Below are 26,141 nucleotides of genomic sequence, written 5' to 3'. Positions count from 1 at the left end.
GCTTCTTATATATTCGCATGTAAATCAAACATATTATTTTGTGTAAAGATCAAATGAATCCACGGCACGGGAGACATCATCCTTGTGCTGAAGTCCTAGTGTAAAGATAAACAACTCTGAGGATCAAGACGCCACCTCGCGGCGGTCGTAGTTCCCAGCGTGGGCGGCAGTATCACCTGTTGAACGTCACTGCAACTTACTGTTGATCCAATAACAGCTAGTGAGGGCCAAATGACATAACTTCTGATTTCAATTCAGTGATAATTACAGGGTATAACATAACATTTCGTAATGTTATGCTGCCTAGAGCCATCTTTCCGAGAGCCTTTACAGTTATAGTTAGTTACACAGAATTTGCGATATGTCTCTGTGTCCATGGTCCGTAATTAGATCTACAGTAAAGAGTGGTGCTAATTAATTAAACACAGATTGTATTTGATTAAGAGTTACATCCACACATCCTTTGCTTATCCAATTCGGGGTTTGGAGTTTGAATACATCAGTGGTGCGAATTTGTGGTCGAGCTCTTTTTATGCTTAGATAAATGCTGCCCTCTACAGTTGGCATTTTGTAATGACAGGTTAAGGTAAGATTGGTGTTGATATTATTTGTGTTCTTGCTGCTAAGTTCTTTTCATCTCCTGCTGGTGTTAGAATTACTGACAGTTGGTCTGATTTATGTTATGTTAGATTTTTTCCGCTTAAACGGTGATATTTGCATAAATAGTCAGTTTTTAATGCAAGTTAGAACGTCAACAAAAATGAAACCTCTTATTTTGAAAGTGTAACCGGGATGTGTATAACATATCAGGCTGAGGCGCTTGTAGGCGAGCAGGAACTTTGTGGTCGCCTACTAATAAAAGTCGGATGCTTTTCCGACAAGTCTTTTCTTTCACGTCTATAACTTCAGGAGGACACGAAGCTGTCATGAACATAATAGTGCTGGGTTTCATTTTCCTTTCTCAGCAATGTGGTCAAAGTATTTGCCAGAAAGCATCCAAACCCAACATTGTGATGGTGATGAGTGATGCATTCGTAAGTATGACTTAAATTTCAGTGCTTTATTATTAGATAGTGACTCTTAATAGTTTAAAACAGAATGAGAAAGCTGTATTGTCCATCAAAATTCAACAGCATTGCAGAGATGTTTTATATTTTGTGGTTAAATATTTCCTTATTATCTTCATGTGTACCATGCATCTGTGTATCTTGATCCTCATATGACCTTTTGTGTCTCTTGAGGATGGCCGGTTGTCCTTTGACCCTGGCAGCAAACTTGTACAACTGCCATACACAAACTATCTCAGGCAGCTCGGCTCCACCTTTCTCAACGCTTACACCAACTCTCCCATCTGCTGCCCTTCCAGAGCAGGTAAGCGACATATTTGCCCTCTAGAAAAAAATCTACTTTGACTTTCTTTTAAAATTGCATGTTGTAATTCAGCCGCTTAAACTTTGCTCTCAGCAATGTGGAGCGGTCAGTTTGTTCACCTCACTCAGTCGTGGAACAACTACAAGTGCTTAGATGGAAATGCAACCACGTGGATGGATTTGCTGAAGGAGAATGGGTATCGTACCAAGATGATAGGCAAGCTGGATTATACATCTGGGGCTCACTCTGTCAGGTACTGCCGTAAATGTAAGGTTTAACGTGTAGCATGGTCTCAGTAGGAAAAAACCTTTGCTTTCCTCTTCTTATTTTTCTTTTCCCAAATTAAGATCAATATTATGCACAGACACACACACACACAATCACACAAGGAAAAAATGCTAATGGCAATAACAGACTGTCTGTGTGCATTTGCATTTGTTTCCAAACAGTGCCTTTCACATTTTTCCACTTCCTGTTTTTGTACATGTGTTGCAGTAATCGAGTTGAGGCATGGACACGAGACGTTCAGTTCCTCCTGCGCCAAGAGGGCCGGCCTGTTTCTGAACTTGTTGGGAACAAGTCGACTGTAAAGATCATGAGCAAAGACTGGGAAAACACAGATAAGGCCACGCAGTGGATCCACCAGACAGCTGCGCCCACCACACCCGAGCCTTTCGCTCTTTACCTTGGCCTCAATTTACCTCACCCGTATAAGACTGAATCCCTGGGGCCGACTGCAGGGGGATCCACCTTCCGTACGTCACCATACTGGCTCACAAAGGCATGCTTTTTCCATCTCTGTTTTTTTTTTATTTGATTTTTGTATGTCAAAAATCACTGAGTGAAACTAATTTTTGTTTTCTTTTTTCTTACGCACAGGTGAATTCTGACCTCATCTCTGTTCCCAAATGGTTGCCTTTAGCTGCCATGCACCCTGTTGACTACTACTCCACCTTCACCAAAAACTGCAGCGGTGTTTTTACTGACGATGAAGTCAAAAGCATTCGGGCCTTCTATTACGCCATGTGTGCCGAAGCCGATGCCATGCTGGGTTAGTTGACAGCAGTAATCCGCTACAGTCTGGTCTCACAGCTGCTATTTTGGACTCAAAAGATGGTTTTGAGATCTTAAAGAAGAAAACCAAACATGCCTGGAATGGTGTTTTCTTTGAGCTTACAAATGCAGTGTAGAAAAAAAAAGATACAAACCATCATTTTTACAAGACTTAAAAGTGGAGAGTTAAAGCATATGACCCTCACAGACACACTGTCTGTGGCACTGTTATCTTTTCTCTACTGTTTGAATAAAGTTTTTTGATTGAATTCACAGAAAATCCCAAAATGGACTGGCTCTTTCTCCATCTTCTACATGCTCTGTCTCACCAGGTCAAGTGATTTCTGCACTGAGAGAGACCGGCGTGCTTAACAACACAGTTGTGATCTTTACAGCTGACCACGGGGAGCTGGCCATGGAGCACCGGCAGTTCTATAAGATGTCGATGTTTGAAGGAAGTTCCCACGTTCCCCTTCTCATCATGGGGCCTGGGCTCATCTCTGGCCAGCAGGTCAACCAGCTTGTATCTTTGGTTGATCTCTATCCCACTGTGCTGGGTAAGGAGGCAGACAGACAACATAGGATTAAATAAATTCTATTAGGATTATAAATGATTAAAATATCAGTTGAATCGCAGTGTCAGTGGGCCAGAGCTGTCACAGTACGGAGGGATTTAACCTGAATGACTTCTCTCGCCTGCTCCCTTTAGGGATCGCCACAGTGGATCATCTGCCTCATCTCACCCTCTCCCTAACATCCTCTTTCACAGCAGCCCTCTGCATGTCCTTCTTCACTACATGCACAAACCTTCTCTGTGGTCTTCCTCTTTTTCTCCTACCTAGCAGCTCCATCTTTGAGATCTTTTGTTCCATTTATCCACTCTGCACATGTCCAAACCATCTCAGCCTTGCCTCTCTGATCTCGTCTCCAAACCAGTTGACCTGTGCTCAGCTCAGCCTCCTGCCTTTTTGTCAGTGCTGCAATTGCTGCCTGACTACTGTCTATAAAACAGCATGAAAGTGTTAGTAAATATTGATTAGATTATTTCAAATTGAAAATTGTGACACATTTTTATGTTTTGCAGAGATTGCTGGGATTTCAGCAGTAGGGAATCTAAGTGGCCAGTCCCTCCTTCCTCTGCTGTCCACATCCACCGCTTTTCCTAACCAACAGCAGAGAGCCTGGGCATTCAGCGAATATCATGGTTGTAACGTCAATGCCTCTACTTACATGCTGAGAAGTGATCAGTGGAAATACATCACGTACGCTGATGGCCTGAGTGTTTCCCCGCAACTCTTTGGTGAGCCTAAAGCTTCCGACACTAACTTCAGCTTGTCTTCGTATGTGTCTGTGACGACCTGGCTCAAAAGCCTCAACATAAAAAAGGAGACGAATGCCAGAGTGTTAGTGAGAAGAGGTTTTATCTTAAAATGGCATAGCAGGTTGGCTAAAATGGCTGGTGCCACCAAGGCAAAGACTAGTGAGTTTCTCGAAAGCCCGCCTCAGGTATGCTTTTATCCACACCTGACTAGGTCTGGCCAATTAGGGGCTGCAGAGGGGCGTAACAGTGTCCTTGAATTTTTTTTCTCCTGCTTTTCTTTTGCAGATCTTACACTGGACAAGGATGAACTTCACAATGTGGTTCACAAATTCCCAGATGTGCAAGCACATCTGGATAAGCTGTTGCGTAGCATCGTGGACTATCCAAAAGTGTCTGAAGCTGTTCACGTCTACAATAAAAAAGCATTCGGTGCATGGCGCCTGAGCTTGGGGAGAAACTATAACCAAGTCATTGGTAACCTCCGGTGGCATGTGGATTGGCAAAAAGATGCATTAGCCAATGAGAGAGCCATTGACAAGTGGCTCAATGGCTATTAGTGATATCTTTTTTCTATAAGTAACTATTAGAACAAATTGAAATTGCACTTTGATAAAGTTTGGATATTTGTGTAAGTCACTGATCTGTTCTGCGGTGTCTCATGTTGTTACTGCAGTGGTTACAGTGATGAATAACCTACAAATGTCCTAGGCTCACGGTGTGACACACTTCAGTCTACGTCTCTGACATCGTCCCCTTCACACAAATTTCCACCAGTGTTTTAGGGACTTTACATGATTTTCTTTGTAATGTAGTGTAAATTACTTCTATTGTCCTTTAAATTTAAACCAAAATATCAATTATAATTAATTATTGTCCATAGCCCAGAGGACAATTTGCACAGTCCAAAGACATGCGGTTAATTGCTCTTAAGTTTGAATGTGAGTGTGAATGGTTGTCTCTTTTTGTGTTGTGCCTACATACTGGTGTTCAGAGTGTACCTTGCCTCTTACCCTATGCAGCTGGGTCTTCCCTTCTGTCTGAACTGCTGCCCTGAAGTTTCAGAACATTAAACACAAGGAATAAATAATTTTCCTCCAAAAACTAAATGCTGTTAGGACTGTGCATGCTTTTCTAAGAGAATCAACTGTGTAGTGTTTGCCCACAGAATGTAAAACATGTTGTATCAGTGGCATGATGTACAGTTTACTTTACCTTTTTAGAATTTCTTATGGTGAATTTTAAGGTATTTTTGTACTCTTTATATATGTATATAATTTTTGGACATTTTTGTAAGTCATTTTCAGATGTCTGCACTGATAATATAACATCCAATTTCACTGTACATGTGAAATGACAACAAATATTATTATCATTATTATTGTTATTGCTTCAAACTCCATGCATTTGGTGATGGTGAACTGGCAATGATGACTGGGTTATAAGAACAACTGAAGCACAATTTAGGCTTCAAAAATAAAGGTAAAAAAATAAAAAATTCGACCCTTTATTTGATCATTTTCTGCAGTGAAAGAAAAACAAATAAGAAACCATGAAAAAAAAAGATCTGTCTAGTTGCATAAAAAGTCAAACTTTTTAAGAAATATTTTAGTTCTTGTGTGGTATGCTTGGTATAACCCTGTTACCAATACTCTAGAACCTGAAAAACGAGATTTAAAAAATAGTGTTTAATAAATAATTATTCAGTTACAGATCAGACTTAAAAAAATAATTGAACCCGTTACTTCTCCGTTCATTTAATCTTGTCAAATTTCACGCTGCACTGGTAGTTGGCTGTGGACAAGAACATGTAAAGCAGACTGTAAGCTCAGCAATTGAAGAGGCTTTCCAGCTGAAGCGCCGCTATGAATTTTATTTTGAAAATCAAGTCTCGTTTCTTTTCTTCTACTTCCGTGTCAGGCTGTGTCAGCTGGAGAAGGCTACGCAAGCTGTCAATGTAAACAGTAGGTGGTCCAACTTTTATTGTTTTTTTTTATTTTTACGCATTTTCAAAAGGCACAGGGATTAAAGTTAACTCGGTCAATTGAGAAAGTTGAATATTAAGTGTATATCATGGTTCTAAATTTACTTGCATTCTAAAATATTTTATGATCGGAACAAGCCCACAGCTCAAGCTAATGTTGCTCACTAGCAGCATTAGCCGACAGCCATCTACTAATATAGATAGATAGATAGATAGATAGAACTTTATTAATCCCTCCGGTAGGTTCCTCTGGGAAATTCAGTATATAGAAATTCACTTCAGACTCCTGCAATATTGCAGGAGTCTAACATGAACCTCTTTTGACATACACTGCTCAAAAAATAAAGAAATGGAAATACAGGAATTTTTAAAAACGTTTTTCCTGCTCATGTTTCCTGGCTAATGTTAGTGTCAATACTGGAAGCATGAGGCGACATCTGCACCTACAGAGGTTGTAAAGGTAGTCCAACTCTTTCAGGTTTGCTCTGTCTCGCAGCACAATATCAAGAGCATGGAGGAGATTCCAGGAGACAGGCAGGAGGGCTGGTCAGGGCTGGTCAGGGCCGTAGAAGGTCTTTAAACCATCAGCAGGACCAGTATCTGCTCCTTTGTACAACGAGAGACATGATGAGAACAGCCAGATCCATCCAGGGACCATACAAGTTGCTGAGTACCCTCTTGAGTTGCTGCAGTGTATGTTTTTGTTGCAAAACTGGACTAGCCTGCCCCCCCACTTGGCTTTTTGGGATGTTTTTAGCTCTCTGTAGGTTAATATTTTCAACTTCCATCAAACAATGTGGCGTAATCTCTTCCCTAACACACGACCCAGTCCATATCAATATAAATATGCAGAGAAATTTTAGGCTTCAAACGTTTTGATAACACTTATAGTTAGGGCTGGATCAAGTGACCCTGAAACTTTGCTTAGTTACAATGCAATAGACATAGGTTGGCTGTGAAGGGCTTTCTGCGAATCACTGACCTCACTTCTTTTTCACTGTGTCTATACACACAGACTGAAATGCGAAGTCAATGCATATTACTGCAAATGCAGTACGTCTTTTTTTGTGTGTTTCTTCCCTCACCTCCAACCGGTCCCATCAGATGGCTGCTTCTCCCTGAGCCTGGTTCTGCCAGAGGATTTTTTCTTGTCAAACGGGCCAAGTACTTGCTCACAGGGGGTTGTCTGATTATTGGGGTTTTCCCTGTATTATTGTAGGGTCTTTACCTTAAAATATAAAACTAGCTTATACAGGTGACTGTAGTAGTGATTTGGTTCTATATAAATAAAATTGAATTGAATTTTATTGATTTTTTTCCCCATTGAGATCTGATCATTGTGTAGAGTTTTCTGTTTTTTTGAAAGGTGAATTGCTTTGTTGTCTCTTCATAGCCACAAGATGTCTAATAAAGAAGTGAAAGCTGCGCTGAAAAGTGCCAGAGAGGCCATTAAAAACAAAGAATTCAAAGAAGCTCTAAAACACTGCAAGGTAAAGTATCTCTTTTTGTTTTTAAATAACAGTAAGTTGAAAATTTAATATGCTCTTCTCAGACATACTAGGAATAAAAATGTAAAATTGACCTTCCTTTCTGCATTGTGGGTTTAGACTGTTTTGAAAATTGAGAAAAACAATTACAATGCTTGGGTCTTCATCGGCTTGTCAGCCAGTGAGCTGGATCAACCGGATCAGTCACAGGCAGCCTATAAAAAGGCAGTGGAGCTGGAGCCGGAGCAGCTGCTGGCTTGGCAGGTAAGGTACAGAATGTATTAGTTAATGATAACTGGTCTTTCTAGCCATTTAATACTACGCTACTATGATCAGTTAATTTGATAATAATAACCACTTTAAATTACTTCAGATTTAATCTGCATGCCTCTTATGAATTTTTTTTCTTTAAAAAATAGATTCATCTTTACTCAGGATGTTATCCCGTATAAAATACCTCTGTCCTCTATTAATAATGCACAGTGTGAATATTTGTTTTTTCTTTAAGGGCTTGGCAAATTTGTATGATAAGACTGATCAGTGGGACTTCAAAGTTGAGCTGCCTAATGTCTACCAGAAACTTGTTGAGTTGTATGCAAGGTAAGATATGGAAACATTTTATTACCTGAAATGTTCTATAACTATATAAAACAGATAAAAAATAATGATTAATGAAAAATCAAATTGAAAGTAATTAATACACTTTGACAGTTTGCAGAATATTATGAGGTTACTGATTTGTCATCATGTTCTCGATTCGCAGCTCAGACAAAAACAAATGTTATGAGGTGATCGACAAACTGACAGAAATTTATGAGTCTGACAAAGAATATTTAAAGGTATGCAGTTTCAAGACTAATGAAAATAGATTGTTTTGCATATGTGTGTGTTTTATGTTTTTAACACATGTGAATATGTTTATGTGTGTGAACAGCTGGCCAGGGTTTGGCTGCAGCTCATACAGCTGAAGGAAGAGGAACCCGTGGATAAGAAGGAGTTAGTGCAGCTATTGCAAAAGATGACCCAGCTCCTCTCAGACTGTCTTAAGGAGGTGGAGCAGGATAGTGAAACTCAGCAGCATGTAAGACTTCCAAAATGTGGACTTTTAACTTTTAACTCACCATTATGTTTCCTTTATATCAAACACTTTACAGTACTTGAGATTCCATGTCTTCTAACAAAATCCAATGTAATAGGCTGGCTACTGCTGGCTCGCCATAACTTCTACATATCATAACCACCCACTGATTAAGAGAAGCAAAAGTCTTCATGGTGTTTCCTACTGCACACACATCAATGCTGTTCTTGGTTTCTTTGTGCTTATCAGTTAATCACAGCATTTGAGAAAGCTCTGGTTCTCATCGATCCTGTACCAGGAGAGGACCACAAGAAGGTCTCAGCTGACTATGTCAAATGTCTTTCTCTAGTAAGTGCTGCATCTTTTATGTCTAGCTAACTATCACAGAAACTTAAGGATCATTAGAGTCTGGAAATGTTTATCCAAAAAGGCCAGCTCATTATAGGTAGTTATGCTTCTCAAAATGACCTGTTAATCATGAATCTGGTCTTACTGCAGCTACCACAAGAAGAAGCCAGAATGACTGCAGCATGTCAGTCCATGATTTCCCTCTACCCCAACCAAAGTTATCCTCTTGAGGTTCTTTGTCATCATTACCTTAAAACAGGTAAAATAAAAAAACAAAACAAATCCTTGCCTTTTTGTACTCATAATGGATGTTCATAAATGGCAGAGTCATATGTATCTTCTTCTCTTTTCCCCAAAGGAAACTTTAATGAGGAGGCAGTTAGCTCTTTCTCCCGCCTCATGGATCTGGTCCCTGACAGTGGATTGGGTCATTTGTGTCTGGGGACGAAAGCATTGCTGGAAGGAAGGTATAAAGATGCCATTGATGACCTTACACAAGGTGAGTTGTCACAGTAACAAACAATGTAAAAAACATACCTTAACACTTTATCCTTTAATATGTGCTCTTGATGGTCATGGTTCATTATCTGTCTCCTCCACTTTTACTAGGATTGAAGAAAATGAGCTCAACTACAGGATGGTACAGTCTGGCTGAAGCCCAGTTTAAAATTTACAGATACGCTGACAGCGCTACATCATGCTCACAAGGTACATTTAACTGTGTCCACTCAAGACATCACCAATATTTAATTAAAAAGAGAGTGAATAAAAAGGGTCTTAAGCACTGACTTTAAAGATCAATGTCTTTAATCCCTAAAAAGACACTTCAGTGTGTGTCATTTTTTATTAGGTTTGAATGTGTGTGACTCTGAAGAGAAAGAGCTGAGGATCAGACTTCTTCGACTAAAACTAGAGGCTTTAGTGAGAAGTGGAGGAGAGAAAGCTGGAGAGCAGGCTTTGGAGACATTTAAACAGGTAATGAGTTGGTAAATGCTCGCTTTAACCAGCATTGTATAGCTATAGTATTTTTTAATTTTCTTGCATATTTTTATGTCTAATTCAGTGCATAAAATTGTTGTGGAGATTGTTAGAAGCTGTAAAAAGTTGATATAAGATCAAAGGAAATGCCACATCTGTGTCTGTTTGTTTTTTAGATTCCAGAAGCTGAAAAAGACCCGGTTCTGTTAGCCCTTAAAGGACGTGCATACCTTAACAAAGGACAGACTGATCAAGCACTTAAGGTTGAAATTAAATGAATACTTACTGATTCTGTCAATGAAAACAACATATTTCTGTTATTTTAACTAAGTTATGATTGCAGGACGCGAGGAGTATGCGTCTGGTAGTGATGGACTAGCCAGCATTAAACTAGTCTGTCCTTTATAGGTGTCATCAGAACTGGTGGCTTCCAACCCAAACCTAGCCCAAGGATTGGCTCTGAAAGGACTGGTGCACTTTGCTAAAGGTGAAAAGCAGCTGGCAGAGCAGAGGTAAAAAAAAAAAAAAAAGACAAATAAATCTTTTTTAATTCATACTTTCTATGGCAGTCTACTGTCTTAAACTTATGTAAAAGAGCCCATTTGCATGGCTGTTTTTTGAATTTTTTTTTTATGTAGTTTCCTAAAGGCTGCAAGTCAGAGCCCAGACTGTGGAGAGTATTTTTTTTTGCTTGGACAGCTCTACTGGGACATGGGAGAAGAGACCCGTAAAGACCGGAGCAAAGCTCACACACATTTGCTGAAGGTTTGTGAAATTATTATTGAAAGTGTATGTGGTAGGAAAGGTGAATTCAAGTGCTAATGGGTCAGTCTTTGAAAATAAGAGGTTAATGGCATTTTAGTTTGAAAGCTTTGTTTGTCCATTTCAGGCTGCAAAGCTAGATCCACACCTTGGCTGTGTATTCCGCTACCTGGGGCATTATTATCGGGACATTGCAAAGGATTATGGCCGTGCACAAGGCTGCTACAAAAAGGCCTTTCAACTGGACAGTGAAGATGTGGAGTCTGGCGCTGCCTCGGTGGATCTCAGTATGGGGCAGGGAGACATGGTGAGTTGTCTTGGGGGTGAAAAAGTCACCAAATTCTGAGAATTGGGTGTCTTGTTTGGCTCCTTGTTATTGCTTATAGTCTCCTTACAAGTTTTTCCCCCCTGTTTTATGCCTTCTTTCTCTCTTTGCTGATTGACACAGGACACTGCCTTAGCCATTCTTCAGTCTGTGTTAGAGAAAGCCACTCCAGGCTCGGCTAAATGGGCCTGGATGAGACGAGGCCTTTACTACCTGAAAGTTGGAGAAAATCAACAGGCCATAGCGGAGTAAGATTTACACATCTGAGACAACTAAATTTATTACCACGGTCTAAGTGTATAAGTGCTGTTGAATATTTTATTTATAATTTTAGCCTGCAGGCCGCTTTAAGAGCAGACCCAGAGGACTGGGTGTGTTGGGAGTGTTTAGGTGAAGCATATCTAAACCGCCGGAGCTTCACAGCAGCTCTGAAAGCTTTTGGTAAAGCCCATCAGCTTCAGCCCTGCTCCATCTACAGTGTCTACCAGGCTGCTGCAATCAAACAGACTCTGGGCAAGTTCAAAGAGGCTGTCGCAGAGTACTTGCTGATCACAGCAAAGCAGGACTATGTCCCTGCTCTTAAAGGTAAGTGAATGTTTCATTGTACCCTTTGGATGCACTTTATTTGATTTAATGTAATCTATTAGCCATTTTATTGCACATCTTCTGGGAGTGATATGTCTAAATCTGGGCATTTAATTTTACTTAACATGGTCTTTTATTCAGGTCTTGGGGAGTGCCAGCTGTCTCTGGCAAAAAGTTTAATGCAGGACTGCAGAGATGGAGGAGCCACTGACCTCATTCAGCAAGCAATACAGAACCTCTTCAGGTAATGACGACACACTCATTCAACCCCCGAACCCTAGAGGCTCTATATATGACATTTGTAATATTATTATAACAGCAAACAGGTACTTGCTAGTGAAGCTATGGTGGAGTAATGGTCCTTTTGCAGTGAATATACTGACATTTGATCTGTGTTTTGTAATAGGAGCTCCTCTGGTCCATGTTTTAGTAGGCAGTATGGCTGCTGCACATTAATGGAATGTGATGCTGAAGCAAAGAGTGTGGCCTCTGACACTAAAGCAACATATTGTAATGATTTAGTCAGGACGAGGTCACTTTAGCTACCTAAAAGGATATTTCACTTCATACTTTTAGGGAGGCTCGCTAGCCTAAGAAGGAGATGGTCACTCAGCAGATCAAGGCAATATCTTAACAAACTGCATATGTTACAAAATTAAAATGACAAAAATTACTCTATATGGTAAAAATTAAGATTCAAATCAACAAAATAAAAGCGTGTTCATCCTTTTTCTTGACTAATCTATTTATTATACCACTTGACATTATTTGGCAAAAGTTACTTTATTCCAACACTTATCTTGTTGCTGGAACAAGAAGAAAGGGCAGCTCGGGGGATGGTGTGGCCATTGCGTTTACTGTAGGGCTGTTCCTCGATGCTAAATCTGGTGGTTCTGAACATTATGCATAGCACACTTAGTCTTTTTCTAAGATTCTTTACTTCGTGATCTCCAGAGCTGTACAGCTGCGACCAGACCTTTCCTGCTTGTGGAAGCTGCTGGGCGATGCTTGCACTGCAGTTAGCACCGTCTCCCCAAACAGAGCCACGGTTATAGTGCCAGCCCTACTTGCTGGTTTAGATGCCAACACTGAGAACCAAATGCTCAACCAGGCCCAGACACTAAAAGTCGGCGAGAGGTATGGCCATTATCATATCATTATAAGGCTGATAATGCATAAGAATAGTCAGTTACTATATATTTGTGCTTTCTTTTACACTGCTTATCCTACCTGCCCCTGTTGGCCAAGCAGAAATTGAAACTGATATGTTTTGCCACAGGTGCTATGCTCATGCTTTGAAGCTGATGCCTGAAGTTGCCAGTCTTTGGTATGACTTGGGGCTCAACTATTATCACCAGGCCAGCCTTACACAGAATGACCAGAACTCCCCAGCTATGGACATAGAGAAGGCCCAGCAGGTTATTTGACGAATCCTGTACAACATCTTTGCATTGTGTGTTCCAGAAAGAGATCTCTATCTCATGGTCTTTTTTTTTTTTATGCAGTGTTTAAAAAAAGCCATCATGATGGACAGCAGCAACCACAGCTACTGGAATGCCCTAGGAGTTGTTTCCATGAACAAAGGTAACGACATTCTCAAGTAACGGGTATGTTTTTAGAATAAAAGCCTGTATAGCTTGTTTTATTTCCCTTGTCTTACACTTAGGAATGAAGCAACATTGTACCCCTGAAATCTGTTGAAAGCTCTGCCTGTTATTATTTCAACATAAAAAGAGTCAAAATGTTGTGGCATTTGAAAAATATCTTTATTTCTCTGACAAGAGTACTAAGGTCTCTCAACTTAATGGACTTAAGTTTGATATATATGTTGTTAAATTACAAAAAAAGCAAAGCAAAAAAGAAAAGCAAATCTTATAAATAAATTTCATTTCATTTAAGTCACCTCAAGATTTTTAGTCTAATAAAGAAAAACCTTGCAGTTTGCAGTTCACTTTAAAGGAGTCTTTCTTTTCTTTTATTACAATGATAAATAATTATATACTTCTAAGCAATCTTTATAAAAAAGAACAAAATATTTTCTCCTTCTTTTCTCACATCAGGTCTTGAGAACTATGCTCTGGCTCAGCATTGCTTCATCAAGTCCATCCAAGTTGAGCCTAATGTACGTACGGCACATTTGGTGTAGAGATCAATAAAGTATTAGAAAATATTCTGCTGTTTTTATTTGACTCTTATATCTCATTGCAGAATGTTGTGGCCTGGACAAACCTTGGTAGCCTGTATCTGAAGAAGGAAAATATAGAGGTATGTGATTACTTGGTTTGTGCTGTATATTTCTTCTGTTTTTATCATAGGTGGATGACATTTTCATTGTTCAAATGTGGATTTATTGTTATAGCTTGCACACGAGGCCTTCAAGATTGCTCAGTCCTTGGAGCCACTTTATGTCAACTGCTGGATCGGACAGGTACCACTCTCAGCATTTATTGATAACTTGAAAGCCTCCAAGCCAAGAAATATCACATTACAGACAATGGTTCACTGTAGCTGATGAATGTATACTATTTCTAATAAATGCATATACATTCAAAGCCACAGCTAGCCGAGTGAGGTGAAATTATTCCTTGGGCTGTATTTTTGGAGTAGTAAGGAATGTGAAAGACATCATTGCTCGGTGAGGGAGCTCCATAAAGTTTGATTACACTGAAAGTACTGGCATAACACTGTGACTTTTTTTGGCCTCTTTGTCTTTATCTGTCTAAATTATAGTTTCATCCTTTGTCCTCCTACCAGGCGCTGATAGCAGAACGCGTGGGAAGCTATGACACCATGGATCTTTTCAGGCACACCACTGAACTCAGCACACATGTGCGTGACCTGCTATTGTAATAACCACTTATTAGCAAGATAATAACAGTCTTTGCTTCACCTTTCTTAGTCGCTGTGCTTAATTTTAAGCTCCAAGCCTTTTAGTTGTAAGGATATTGTAATGATGGCATGGTACAACACAAAATGATGTTTTGCTTTGCTCTGTCAGACTCGATATTCCCTTCATTTCTGTCTTTCCTTATCAATCCTGACATCTTTCTCCGTTAGATGGAAGGCGTGAAAGGATATGCCTTCTGGGTTTGCTCCACGCTGCTGGATAAGAGCAACAGAGACTCAGAACTGTACCGTTACAACATCGTGCAGATGAATGCCATCTCTGCTGCTCAGGTGGCACTCAGCAAGTACACAGGTACATCATGTCTTGCGTGCTGATTTGCACACAGGATCCACAGATGTCGTGGTTTTCATTTAGCTTTGCATGTGTTACTGGCAGACTTTTTGGGTATTTGTATGGTTTTTTTGCATCTCTTTCAGAGAGGATTCAATCAGATCCTGATGCCTTCATTATGCTGGGCTATCTGAATGAGCATCTGCAGCTGAAGAGACAGGCCTTACAGGCTTACCAGAGGTATAAATTTGAAATACAGTTACTGTCTCTGCTTTCTAATTGATGAAGCAGTATAACCGAGAAGGAACATAATGTTATATATATTGGGTTTTCAATTGACCTTTTGCAATCCAATATGCTTCCTCAGAGCGGTTGAACTGCTTCAGTCCATGTCCTCTTCAGAAGAGTTGGCATTCTCTCTGGGCAGCTATGGCCGTGCATTGTGGTAACCAGCTGTCTCATTATCATATACTTAAACTGTTTTTTCAAATTTCTTATCTTTTATCCTAAATGTCACTTTTTTATGTTCCACTCTGGCTTTTCCAGCACTTCAGGTCAGTGGGAGGAGGCTGTGCATGTTTATAATTCCACTCCACTGCAAGAGCTCAGTGACCTGGTTGGGTTGGCTCTGGCCTACTGCAAGGCAGGACTCATCTCAGAGAGCATCAGCGGTAAGGACTGGAAAACACCAAAGTGAAGAGATTTCATATGTGTTTACATATCAGTGGGGCTGTGAATAAACTGCTGCATGTGTGTGTGTATATTATAGCCTATGAACGCGCCTTGGCTGTGGCTTCTAGTGAGAAGGAAAAGGCTTATGTACTGACAGCTCTGGCCTTGCTGCAGCACCAGCAGGGTAACCTAGACTCAGCCAAGACTCTGCTGTTTAAATGGTGAGTCGTAGTGAGTGTTTTATGGATTGCACTAGTTTTATGTCCTATTTATCTGTCATTTTAATAAATAATGTTGGTTTTTCCCATCATTTATTTTCAATATTTGCTAGTATTAAAAAAAAGATCAGAAAGCTTTATTGGTTTTTGTTTTATGTTTTAATGTTGATTGTAAAAAGAGCTTGTTTCTTGCCAGTATTGCTGAACCTGGAGCACAAAACATTTGAATCTCCTTGAATCACTTATATTGTGCTGTATGGTTGGGTTGGAAGAGCTTATTTTATTGTGCACATACTGTTATTTTTCAGGTTTAGACTTGCCACAAATGATTCCTATTTTTTATTTTTATCTGCACGCCACTGGGAGTCTGTGCCCAGTATCTACACATAAGCTCTGGCTGTGTAAACCATAAAAATAAATCAAAAATAGATATGTGTGATAGGTTTCTACTTTAAAAATATGCTGTTATTCAGGAAAACTGTCAAGAAAACAATTTAATTATGTCATGGGAAACATTTTGAAACCATCTAATGATAGATAGAAATAAATAATATTTGTACTAGTCTTGAATTTAAGCTGAAACTATTTGTTTTTACTTTTTGTTCCCATAGTTCGATGTTAAAGGAGCCGATTTCAGAGTCCCTGGTTTGCTTATGTGCGCTCGGATTGGCCCACCGCGATGCTACACTTGCTGCTGCTGCGCTTACTGAGCTCCTAAAGCAAGGTTCAGCCTCTGGGAGTGCTATCGAGCAACGATGTCTACTCACCTGCACCTTGTTGGCTGTGCAGGGGAATTTTAGTGCAGTGCCAAGGGAGGTTTCAAGAGCTGTGCACAGGTATTTCCCTTTAATGAAATTTGCATTAATGATAAGCTTTACCTCACCTCAAAAAACAAATAATTTTGCTGGTATGTACTCTGTTACACTATGTGCATTTTATTCTACACTCTAGTGATCAAACAAAGCAATCAACCACAACTGCAACAACCCTGGACACTGCAGCAACAGATCATAAACTTTCCATGTTTTCCTGATTTATTTACAGCAATCCTGGAAATGCTTCTTTGTGGGCGCTTCTGTCCAGAGTGGTTCCACAGTACTACCCTAGAAAGGCAAATGTAAGGCTGTGTACATACACAAACATAATGCACTGCAGGCTAAGCCTAACAAATCAATTATGCTCAAACACATTTGGTTCATTGGGGTTCTTGTTTTTCACTTGTTTCATATCACAGGGTGGTGCAGTAGCTGGCCATGTTGCCTGTCTCTCCAGTATGACCCAAGGAAAGGTAAAAATGTGACTTTTATCTTATGTCTTGTGTTCTCCGGTAAACTTTTTAAAAAATCTAACTGGCCCGTTTAATTTAGTAGTAATTTCTTTTTCTCAGTTTTTGTACATTGTAGATATATTTTAAAACTTTTAACAACCGAAACATCCAAAAGGTATATTTTACTCATGTATTCACATTGTTTGCATGTTAAACGGTTGACTTACTTGTGTGACTGCAGAGGGCGTTGTTGTACAGTGGAGTGAACCAGCTGGCCAGTGGCAGACACTCTGGAGAGGACAGTAAGAAGAATGCATTGAAGACTATGCAGAGAGCTGTGCTGCTCTGTCCTGGTAAACACACACATCATTTTATTACACACGATAAGCATGATATTCTTTTTATTGTCTTTTAAAGCTGAAAATACAACAAATACAAAAATATAACAAATACATTTATTTAACTTGTTAAAATTCAGTAATTTAGTACAGTTCTAGTGAACTATGTCGTATATGCGGGAAATATTTTGATAGGATAGAGCAGGATACATTTCCTTTCCTTGCCAGGAAAGTTTGTTCATGTTTATTTATATCAGTGGAGTGTAACCTTACCTACAATGGAAAAATGGCTGTTTTGCATTTGACATTTATTGAAGAACACGGGTGTGTGAGATACTTGCTTATACGTATTTGAGTTGTCATTCTGCTCTCTACTTTAGATGATCCAGCAACGTGGGCCGGATTAATGGCTGCTTGTTACACCGAAAACACTTCCTGTTATCTTTCTGGTTCTGCTCCTCGCAGACAAGCGCTGCAGCAGACCCTTATGTCAGTGGTTTCTGAGAAAGGTATGCTCACTGGTGCTCTTTTAGTGTCGCCCGATTTGTGTGCTTGTCTCTGCGTATTTGACTGTGTAGCTAACACCTTTTTGCGGTTTTGTGTCTCAGTGCGTAGTGTGGATGAAATAGAGCGGCCTCTAGCTCAGGCTCTGGAAGGATGGGTGCTACAACAGGCAGTGACTGGTCTCATGCTGGAGGGACAGCTAGAGCAAGCAGAAGTCCTATGCACACAGGTAGGATATTGGGGACTCGCACACACTGTGTGCACACCTCTAACTTTGTCTCCAAAACACTCTGAGGTAGAGCTGGGCGATAAAACGATAACGATATGTATTGCGAAATAACTTTTTCTCGATAGAAAAATTAAACTATTGCGATAGACCTCATCTCTCTTGTCCTCTTAAAAAAAAAAAAAAGAACAGCCAATCCAAATTAAGTAGCGCAGAGCCGAACCAATCACAGCCGCAGCGTCACGTCACATGACTTGTTACGTACAGCACAAGCGCCAAGGCGCACATGTGTATTTGTTTTTGCAGCCGGGCTGCCCGGGTAATGAAGGAAAGGAGTTTGCCGACTAGAGAAAAATCAACCGAGAGGGTGAGCGAAGGTTACCGAAGAAAAAACAGATGATGGTTCCAATGCTGGAGAGATTGTCAAACGGAAGGGCCACAGAAGTTCCGTAGTGTGAAGGTATTTCGGCTATTTCAAGTCTGACAAAAAACAGAGTAGCGCGCACTGTAAATTGTGCCGAAAGCAAGTCTGGATATACAATAAAGCGGTGCATGCTCAATCTCTGACTGAAAGCGCTAATTCGTCATTCGGCTTTTGTCAGACTAAAGTAACTGTTAAAACTGTTTGAAAAGCTAAGCTATACAACAAGGAGAGATTGATGCTACGTCCACACGTACCCGGGTATTTTTGAAAACGCAGATTTTTCTATGCGTTTGCACCTTTCGTCCACACGTAAACGGCGTTTTCAGTCACTGAAAACGGAGATTTCTAAAAACGCCTGCCAGGGTGGATATTTTCGAAAACTCCGTTTTTGCATTTACGTGTGGACAAGAAAAACGGAGAAAACGCAGCGTCAAAGGTGTGCGTCTTTTTTGATGTCACACTGTGCGCCACGTTATTGTTTCGGTGAAATGAATTTCTACAATACTGTTACTGTTAATTGTACTCTCTGCAGTGTTTAAATGCTTACATATACACACATAGTTACTGTCCCTCCACACATACGACTCGGTTCTGTTTCTATGCCCCATCTTTGTTTACTATTTCCTACCGAGGCTTCTAGACTTCTGATTGGCCAACATTTCTACACGGTTAGGAATATATCGCCACCTGTTGCTTTGGCATGTTCCTAGCAGCGTTTTCCTTCATTTCTGCGTTTACGTGTGGGCGGGATTATTTTTAAAACGCAAAACGGAAAATCTCCGTTTTCAAAAATACCCGTGTACGTGTGGGCGTAGCCTGAGAATTTCCTTTAGTTCTCAGTTTATTTGATATTGACAAAAGTTAGTCAATTTTGTCTGTTCTTCTGTAAAACGACCTAAGATTTATTTTTAGAATTAAAATTTTGTTTCTAAGTGGAATTGACAATTTAGTGGTCTGTTTTGTTTGTTCTATTTTGAAACTTAAACGCTTTAGCGGCTGCCTTTTATTGTGTAGTTTACAATATTTGCCTTTATCTGAAACTGAAGTCTCATGTTCCTTAAGTACATCTACCCTGTTGAACTTATTATGGGAAATAAATATTTTAATTAAAACAAGCTGCTAATTATTTCACATTTTACTTGTGAGCAACGGCACATTTAAATCTTACAAATATAGTTATTTGGCTTATATCGTGATATATATCGTTATCGCCTGAAATGAAAAAAGCATATCGTGATATGAAAAAATCTTATATCGCCCAGCTCTACTCTGAGGTACACTGAGCTGAGCTGTCCCTCAGATAGCCAATCTTGTCCATTCTGGTTAATATGTTTTACCTTTATCACAGGTCTTGAATGTGTCCCCTGAGCACGCAGCAGTGATGTTATCACTGAGGCAGGTGCAGTGTCAGCGCCTCCTTATGACTGATGGTGGTACTGTCCTCCCAGAGCCTGTGTTGGAGCAGCTCAGCAGTGCTGTGATGATGAACCCTACCAACCTTGGGGCATGGCATGTAAGTGTTTACATTTACCTGCTTATCCATTTAAAGTTCTCCAGCAAGGCTAGAGTGACTAAGTGATGATCTCTTCTTTGCTTTCAATTGCCAGTATTTTAATTGTAAATTTGAATACTGCTAAACCATGTTGTTCACATGGACACATAGATGTGTCAAAAGAAGATAAGACAGCATATTGGAAAAAAATGTTTTGTTCTCATGCTAAAATTATGTTATTTTTCTCCTCTACTGCCATTTTCTCTTGCTTTCACTGAGACTCTGAACATTCTTTACTTCACTTGAAAACCTCAAATTTCTGCACTTAACATCAAGTAGTTGCTACCAGTAACAGGGTAGCAGCAAAAGCCTTGAACATATTGGCAGCTGGTGCTACCGTGTTACAGTATATATGTGGAGAATGAAAAATATAGCATTTGAGCTTCACTATTAATATTATAATGAAAATGACAATATTATGTAGTTATAAGGATTCTTCTAGCCATGTTATCTTTTGATTAGATGAAGATATTGGCATCTTAAAACAATAATTATGCTTGTCCTCTCATATCCCCCCCCCCCCCCTGGTCACTCAGTGAATTCTTGTCTCTGTTCCAAATCATCTTCATTTATTCTGTGAGTCCTCTGCTCTTCTGCTCCCCTCTGCTCAGTGGCTGGCTGAGGTGTATCGCAGCCAGGGCCTACTGGTTCAGGCGGTCATGGCTTACAGACAGAGTCTCCAGCTGGCCTCGCAGCTTGGCATGCACAGCTGCCAGGTAGCCAGCCTCCTCCGACTAGCCCTGCTAGCTCTCGGGCCTTGTATGGTAAGTATATGTTTGGGGTTCAAATCAGGATCTACAACTTTAAGGTGTCAAATTACAGCTATTAAAGCAGGATTATACTGTAGCAATACAAACCAAAAATGTTATATTGCATTATTTAGGGAATAATGTATTTATTTGTTCCAGAAGTAGCATTTTAGCAATGAGGACTCAGTTGTGTTTCATAAAAATTACAAAATTCCATGAATATGCACAAAAAGCCAGAGTCGGCTCTTTTTTACATCCCTGTCAAGTAAGGAGAGATTCAAGGTAGAGGAGATAAAAGATTGATGAATCATAGGATGAGCAGCCAAGGCTAAGTGGCTGACAAGAAGCTCTTGCTAAATAGAGATTTTTGCTTGTATCCAAGACTCCTGTGAAAGTTGCTGCATGTGTTATGCATGTTGTTTGGAAATAATATAGCTTGACGTATTACACCTTTACTAGATGAATTTATTTTGTGTAGATTTCTCTTTCCTAGTTTTCTCTGAACCATGTATGATCTGACTTCTAAGGTGGGTGTCCCAGGAAATGACTGGAAGGACTTGGTGCTGGAAGCTACTACTGAGGTCTTGAAGCTGGACTCATCCCCTGTGGCCCTTCTTTTCCAGGCTCTGCTCCAGTTTGTGACAAAGATGGCTGCTAGGTCGGTGCAGCTCCTTATGCTAAGTTTATTTACGTACATAGAGGTGCAGGTTGCAGTGCTGTTGGTCAGCCCACATAGCCATGCAAATGATTTTATCCCTGTAGATGTTTAATTTAACGGCTTAAGTGATTAAATGAAGCATAAGATTCTTAAAACTTCAAATCCATGCTTCCATCTGTCTTTTTAATATATTGGTACTTTTGGAACTGCAAAGCAACATTTTGTGTCCTGGTAGTATTATAGCATTCTGTCACCCTCAGAGGACTGCCAGGACGGTTAATTAGAGTACATTCATGAGAATGCTGAGCTGAGCAAATATGCCAACCATGACCTGGCTAAATTCCTTGAGAAATGCTGCAGAAACTTCTGTGCCAAGCATAATCACAGTATCAGGAGCTCTTTTCATTTCACGTTGTATATATTAGTTAATACTGATGGAAGAGAGATAACAGTTACAGTATCAGGCCAGACTGAGGTGGAGCAGGTGGAGACAAGTATCAGGGTGATTTGTGACACGAGGATAGCAGATAGTAGTTAGACCTGCTACGACGTACGGACAAAGGCACCAACAAAAAGACAGGAGTCCAAGCTGCAGTTGAATATGTTATGATTTTCATTGGGATTTAACAGAATGGACATGAGAGGGATAGCTCAGGTCGAGTGTTTTGGAGACAAAGTTGGAGAGGCAAGGCTGAGATACTTTGGACATGGGCAGAGTAGAGATAGTGGATACATTAGTGTGCATAATGAACTGCCATGCAGGAGGAAAAGGGGAAGACAATAGAGAAGGTTCATGAATGTAGTGAAGAAGGACATGCATAGGGCTGGTGTACCAGAGGAGCATGCTGGGGATAGGGTAAGATGGAGGCAGATGATCTGCTGTGGTGACCCGTAAAGGAAGCAGCCAAAAAAGGAAGAAAAACATTTACATGGGAACAGGCTGCCTAATGGATAGCAATCATGTTAAACAAGCTTAGCTTGTTCAGGTCTGCTGTGTCTTCTATAGGGAAACAAGACGCTTGCTGGAGAGGCTGGTTTACATTCAAGATATACCAGCAACAGTGGTGCAGGTGGCCAGTTGGTATCTCCTGAGACACCTGCATGCCAAAAACGACGAGGAACTCATGAAGGTGAACATGCAGCTACCTCATTCCTACAGACACCACTTAGGAACATTTGTTTGGGAGAAACGTTTGTGGAAACGGTGACAGCATACACATAGTCCAACTAAAAGTAATTCTTGTGTGCTTGCCTTTGTAATCGTTTACCACCATTTCTTTTTGCAGGTCCTATTGCAGCATGCCAAAATGAACAGAGATGAAAGATTGCTGGAGTTTCATTCAGTCCTCAACTCTTCATCCTGAACTTTGTATCCATCTCATTATGCTTTATGAAATCATGTTGCTTAGCAGGTTTATCACCAGACAAAAACCACCACTAACAGTGGGTCTTTAAATAATGGCTTTAATGGCTTTACATGATCTAATCACCTCTTTAAGTTGAAGTCATGATTGTCACATATTTCAAAATGTGCTTAAAATGCAGGTACCGCATCTACATTCAAAGTGAAATAAAGACATTTTCCCAATATCTAACAATTGTCTCATCTTGATTGCACGTAAACTATAAAAGACAGCAGTGTAAATTAGAATGAGCAGTGACTTTTAAAATTCACATAAAACTTTGTAAACAATATTCAAACATCCCTAAAGTGGAAGAAACAGAAGAAACTTTGAGTCATATGCGTTTTTGAGCTTTTTTCCGACACTCTGCCAGATCATATATGTGAATCCATCCGTGTCACTCACTCTCAAACGCTAACTGGACATACATGTTTGCTCATAAGAATACAGATGTTTTGCCCACAGCCCCAGCATGGTGTCGTGATGTGTGGAGACCCCTGCTGCTGCCTGCGTTTGCATAGTGAACACACGTCCAAAGCAGCAGCACCATACACTACTCCACCCGGGACTGTGCTGGAATGGCTGATGTTCTGAGCCACCAGCTGCTTAAGTTCTGTCTGCACATTGTGTGGAGCCTTTGCAATGCCCACGACTGTCACTCTTTTGGGGTCAAACACACAGTCCTCTTCCAGGCCGCTGGGCACAGCTTTCATCCCACAGTTAGGGGGTACCCAAGCAGTGTCATATCCCTGCGTGCTCCAAGTGTACTGCATAGGATGGTTGTCCTTGTCAATGCGTTTGACACGGCCAACAGACACGCGTAACTCGAGGACCACACGGTCTGTAGGGCTGTTGTTCAATGGATAACGTTCTGCCTTTTTCTTATCACGGCTGACGTACACACCCTTTCCTAGCATGCCCCCCTGCGACTGCTGAAAGCCATTGGCAATGATGAGACGTGCATTGGCAATGCTGGTACCATGGTACATGGTGTAGACACCCTTATCTTTGGGTGCCTGGGAGGCTGTCAGCTCCACACTGGGAGACTCATCATCATAGGTAACCTCCCATCCAAAGAATTGTAGCGACATCCTGCTTCACAAATGGATGCTGTTTAAGCCCTGCAAAGACCAGAAACCATGTAAGGCAGGAACAGTAATGCCAGTAAATTATAACAAATTCAGAAGAGGTTCGGGGCATACAGTTTATTGCACATAGCTCAGGACTTTGACCTCAGTGAATCAGATTGGGTCAAATGTTAATTGTGACAACAGCAACTGCATTGTTAGCTGTACAGATTTCAATATATAAGTCTACGTGACAAGTACCTTGTTTATGTCAAAAACTAGTCTATATTGGGGAAAAATAGCTGAAAATCCCCAAACCTTGACTTTAAGACAGCTGCTTAAAGTCAAATCTACAGTTAAAGTTACATAATGTATCCTAATACTGTAAACCATACTGTACAATATAGTGAATTTGGTAGTACTGAGGATTTAGATGCCCAGAAAAGAACTAACATTATCTGCAGAAATCAAACAATATTTGGCTAAATTAGCGTTAGCCAGATTTTATCCAACACAGTAGGAGTTTAAGGTTTGTCATAAAAACCGAGCACCGATTACTCGCGATAAATACAACGAAACATCTGTACCTTGTGTCGTTTAGGCTGGTTGAAGTTCAAAGTTAAAAGTTAAAGGCTTTTGTGAAGAGCCGTCTGTTCTATTTAACTTCCACTTTCTGTTCAGGTTCAGAATGGGAATCTCCTCCCCTTAACTTTCAGTTTCGTATCAGCCGTTCTAGCATGAAGGGTCTCAAAATAACGCCCTGCACGGGCCGGTTAGCTCAGTTGGTTAGGGCGTGGTGCTAATAACGCCAAAGTGGATCCCCGTGCGGGCCATGACCCTATTCACGTATATTATACTCTTAATCACTCAAAGTGCTTTTAACAATGATCATTTTTAAGCTACGTTATCATTCAAACGGTTAGACTAGAGTACAAAGCACTAAAGAAGTGACCGTATTAAGGAGAGGGAATGAATCAATACAGCATACTACTGCAATATTATATCAATACAGGGACACCAAGAGGGCTCATCTCATGCACCACCATCCTCATATAATTTTAACCGAGTACAGTTTCATTAAATCAGCTCACCTGAAAAACCACCCAACAGTGCACACACTTAGCTCAACAAAGTATCTGATAATTCAGAGCAAACTAATAGCACAGTCACAATGTTGTTGTGTTGCACACACACGACTTCTTTTTATCTAAAGGCAATTTCACAGGCCGCCAGATAGGAGGCAACCTTTCTGCAAACAGTCACAGTCTGACTTGGGCTAGCTGCAATCACAGATTGTCAAAGGTTTGCCAATAATTGCTGTCTAATTTATAAATGCAGCCAGATTTCCAAACATGTTACTGGTTATATTCTCGTAGAGCAGGAAGCTTGCTGAGTGCAAATGTAACAGTTAAATGTGAATTTCTGTCTTTAGACGGCAACACTTTATTATCAGAAACAGATTGCATGTAATTTCCAACTAGACCACATTTAATTTCAGAATGATCAAACTGATTCTGTCTTATGAAAAAAGAAAAATATCTGGCACCATATTTGATCAGTGTGGAGGAAGCGTGATGGTTTGGTAGTGCTTGTGTGACTGTAAAAACAAGGAAATGTATCACTCCATTTTGAAAAGCCACTCGATTTGCTATGGATGCTGCTTGACTCTGGAGTAAATTTCCTCCCAAAACAGCACAATGATCTGGAGCCCAGCTCAAAACTAGACAATCCCGCAATTCTATCCATAATCAATTGTCCGTCACAGTCACTGAAGGTCAACCTTACTCAGGTGTTTAGTTTTTATGAGTCACGTGACATTTTTTGAGCTTCCCCTCAAATGTCCCAGTGATAATGCACGTTGCTTAGATACAATTCTGAAATGAACCAATTTGGTCTCTTTTTAAAGAACTGTATCAATGCTACTGTACTATATTTTATGTCAATTATATGAGTTACATGGATGTTGGCTTGACTATACTGGGAAGGACCAGTATTTTATGTCACTTTGCTGACCAAATACATTATGGCTTTGGAACATGTACCACTAAAAGCACCATATTTTTGTGTTTGCATCATGTACATTGCTAAAGTAGTTTATGTTTAATCACACTAGCTTACAGAAAATTTGAGGTTAGGTTAACAGAGGATTAAAGAGCAGAGAGGCTTGTAGGGAGATATGATTAGCAAATCTGAGAAAAACACCCAGGTCACCTTTTTCTATTGTGTTGATTTCACTTGTAGTATCCTGTAGTACAGCAGTTTCTCCTTTCCTTCCTTCTTACTTTGCATGACTCTCATCGCTCTGTACCATCTGTTAGGACATTTACCTTTGAAAAACTTTTTTTTTAAATTATCTTGAAATTGTGATTTGCCCCCACGTCTTCAGCTTTGCCTGTCGGCCACAGCTTCCAAGACTTTCTGTTAGTGACACACAAATGGGAAATTACTTAAACTTAAAATATTCAATTCAATTCAATTTTATTTATACAGCTTATACAGCTTTATATTGTAAGTTAAAAACCCTACAATAATACATACAGAGAAAAACCCAACAACCATATGACCCCCTATGAGCATGCACTTTAGCCACAGTGGG

General features: G+C 40.2%; 3 protein-coding genes across 5 annotated transcripts; 2 read left to right on the top strand and 1 right to left on the bottom strand.

Annotated features, from left to right (window-relative positions):
- Window positions 1–817: 817 nt before the first annotated feature.
- On the top strand, window positions 818–5,240 carry arsk (arylsulfatase family, member K). The gene is made up of 8 exons (XM_031731736.2): window positions 818–1,034; window positions 1,242–1,371; window positions 1,465–1,624; window positions 1,867–2,152; window positions 2,251–2,422; window positions 2,757–2,981; window positions 3,509–3,724; window positions 4,031–5,240. The coding sequence occupies exons 1-8, from the start codon at window positions 867–869 to the stop codon at window positions 4,300–4,302; spliced, it is 1,629 nt and encodes a 542-aa protein (XP_031587596.1). The 5' UTR covers window positions 818–866; the 3' UTR covers window positions 4,303–5,240.
- Window positions 5,241–5,629: 389 nt separating this feature from the next.
- On the top strand, window positions 5,630–22,665 carry ttc37 (tetratricopeptide repeat domain 37). Of its 2 annotated transcripts, none has more exons than XM_031731730.2 (41): window positions 5,630–5,706; window positions 7,120–7,216; window positions 7,334–7,477; window positions 7,722–7,813; window positions 7,977–8,052; window positions 8,148–8,294; window positions 8,541–8,639; window positions 8,790–8,898; window positions 8,998–9,138; window positions 9,249–9,347; window positions 9,490–9,614; window positions 9,794–9,880; window positions 10,026–10,129; window positions 10,256–10,382; window positions 10,507–10,686; window positions 10,828–10,952; window positions 11,039–11,289; window positions 11,431–11,533; window positions 12,244–12,426; window positions 12,569–12,707; window positions 12,795–12,873; window positions 13,350–13,411; window positions 13,498–13,554; window positions 13,649–13,717; window positions 14,044–14,118; window positions 14,347–14,488; window positions 14,614–14,707; window positions 14,835–14,912; window positions 15,014–15,138; window positions 15,237–15,360; window positions 15,969–16,193; window positions 16,402–16,474; window positions 16,592–16,645; window positions 16,866–16,977; window positions 17,343–17,471; window positions 17,571–17,695; window positions 19,465–19,629; window positions 20,280–20,432; window positions 20,945–21,075; window positions 22,082–22,205; window positions 22,362–22,665. In XM_031731730.2, the coding sequence occupies exons 2-41, from the start codon at window positions 7,127–7,129 to the stop codon at window positions 22,437–22,439; spliced, it is 4,695 nt and encodes a 1,564-aa protein (XP_031587590.1). In that variant the 5' UTR covers window positions 5,630–5,706; window positions 7,120–7,126; the 3' UTR covers window positions 22,440–22,665. The 2 variants fall into 2 exon arrangements, with proteins under 2 accessions (XP_031587590.1, XP_039476292.1); XM_039620358.1 differs by lacking the exon at window positions 5,630–5,706 and adding an exon at window positions 6,223–6,419.
- LOC116313901 lies at window positions 22,524–26,132 on the bottom strand. 2 transcript variants are annotated; one of them, XM_039620363.1, is made up of 3 exons: window positions 26,084–26,132; window positions 25,757–25,963; window positions 22,524–23,599 (listed from the first exon to the last, which is right to left on the bottom strand). In XM_039620363.1, exon 3 carries the CDS (start codon window positions 23,567–23,569, stop codon window positions 22,886–22,888), a length of 684 nt encoding a protein of 227 aa, XP_039476297.1. In that variant the 5' UTR covers window positions 23,570–23,599; window positions 25,757–25,963; window positions 26,084–26,132; the 3' UTR covers window positions 22,524–22,885. The 2 variants fall into 2 exon arrangements, with proteins under 2 accessions (XP_039476297.1, XP_031587591.1); XM_031731731.2 differs by lacking the exons at window positions 25,757–25,963; window positions 26,084–26,132 and adding an exon at window positions 24,133–24,830.
- Between the last annotated feature and the right edge of the window lie 9 nt (window positions 26,133–26,141).

The sequence above is a fragment of the Oreochromis aureus genome, linkage group 12, assembly GCF_013358895.1.
Source record: "Oreochromis aureus strain Israel breed Guangdong linkage group 12, ZZ_aureus, whole genome shotgun sequence".
In the NCBI taxonomy this organism is placed as follows: Eukaryota; Metazoa; Chordata; class Actinopteri; order Cichliformes; family Cichlidae; genus Oreochromis; species Oreochromis aureus.
Note: the sequence above shows the minus strand (reverse complement) of the source record. Positions and strands in the feature narration are given on the sequence as shown.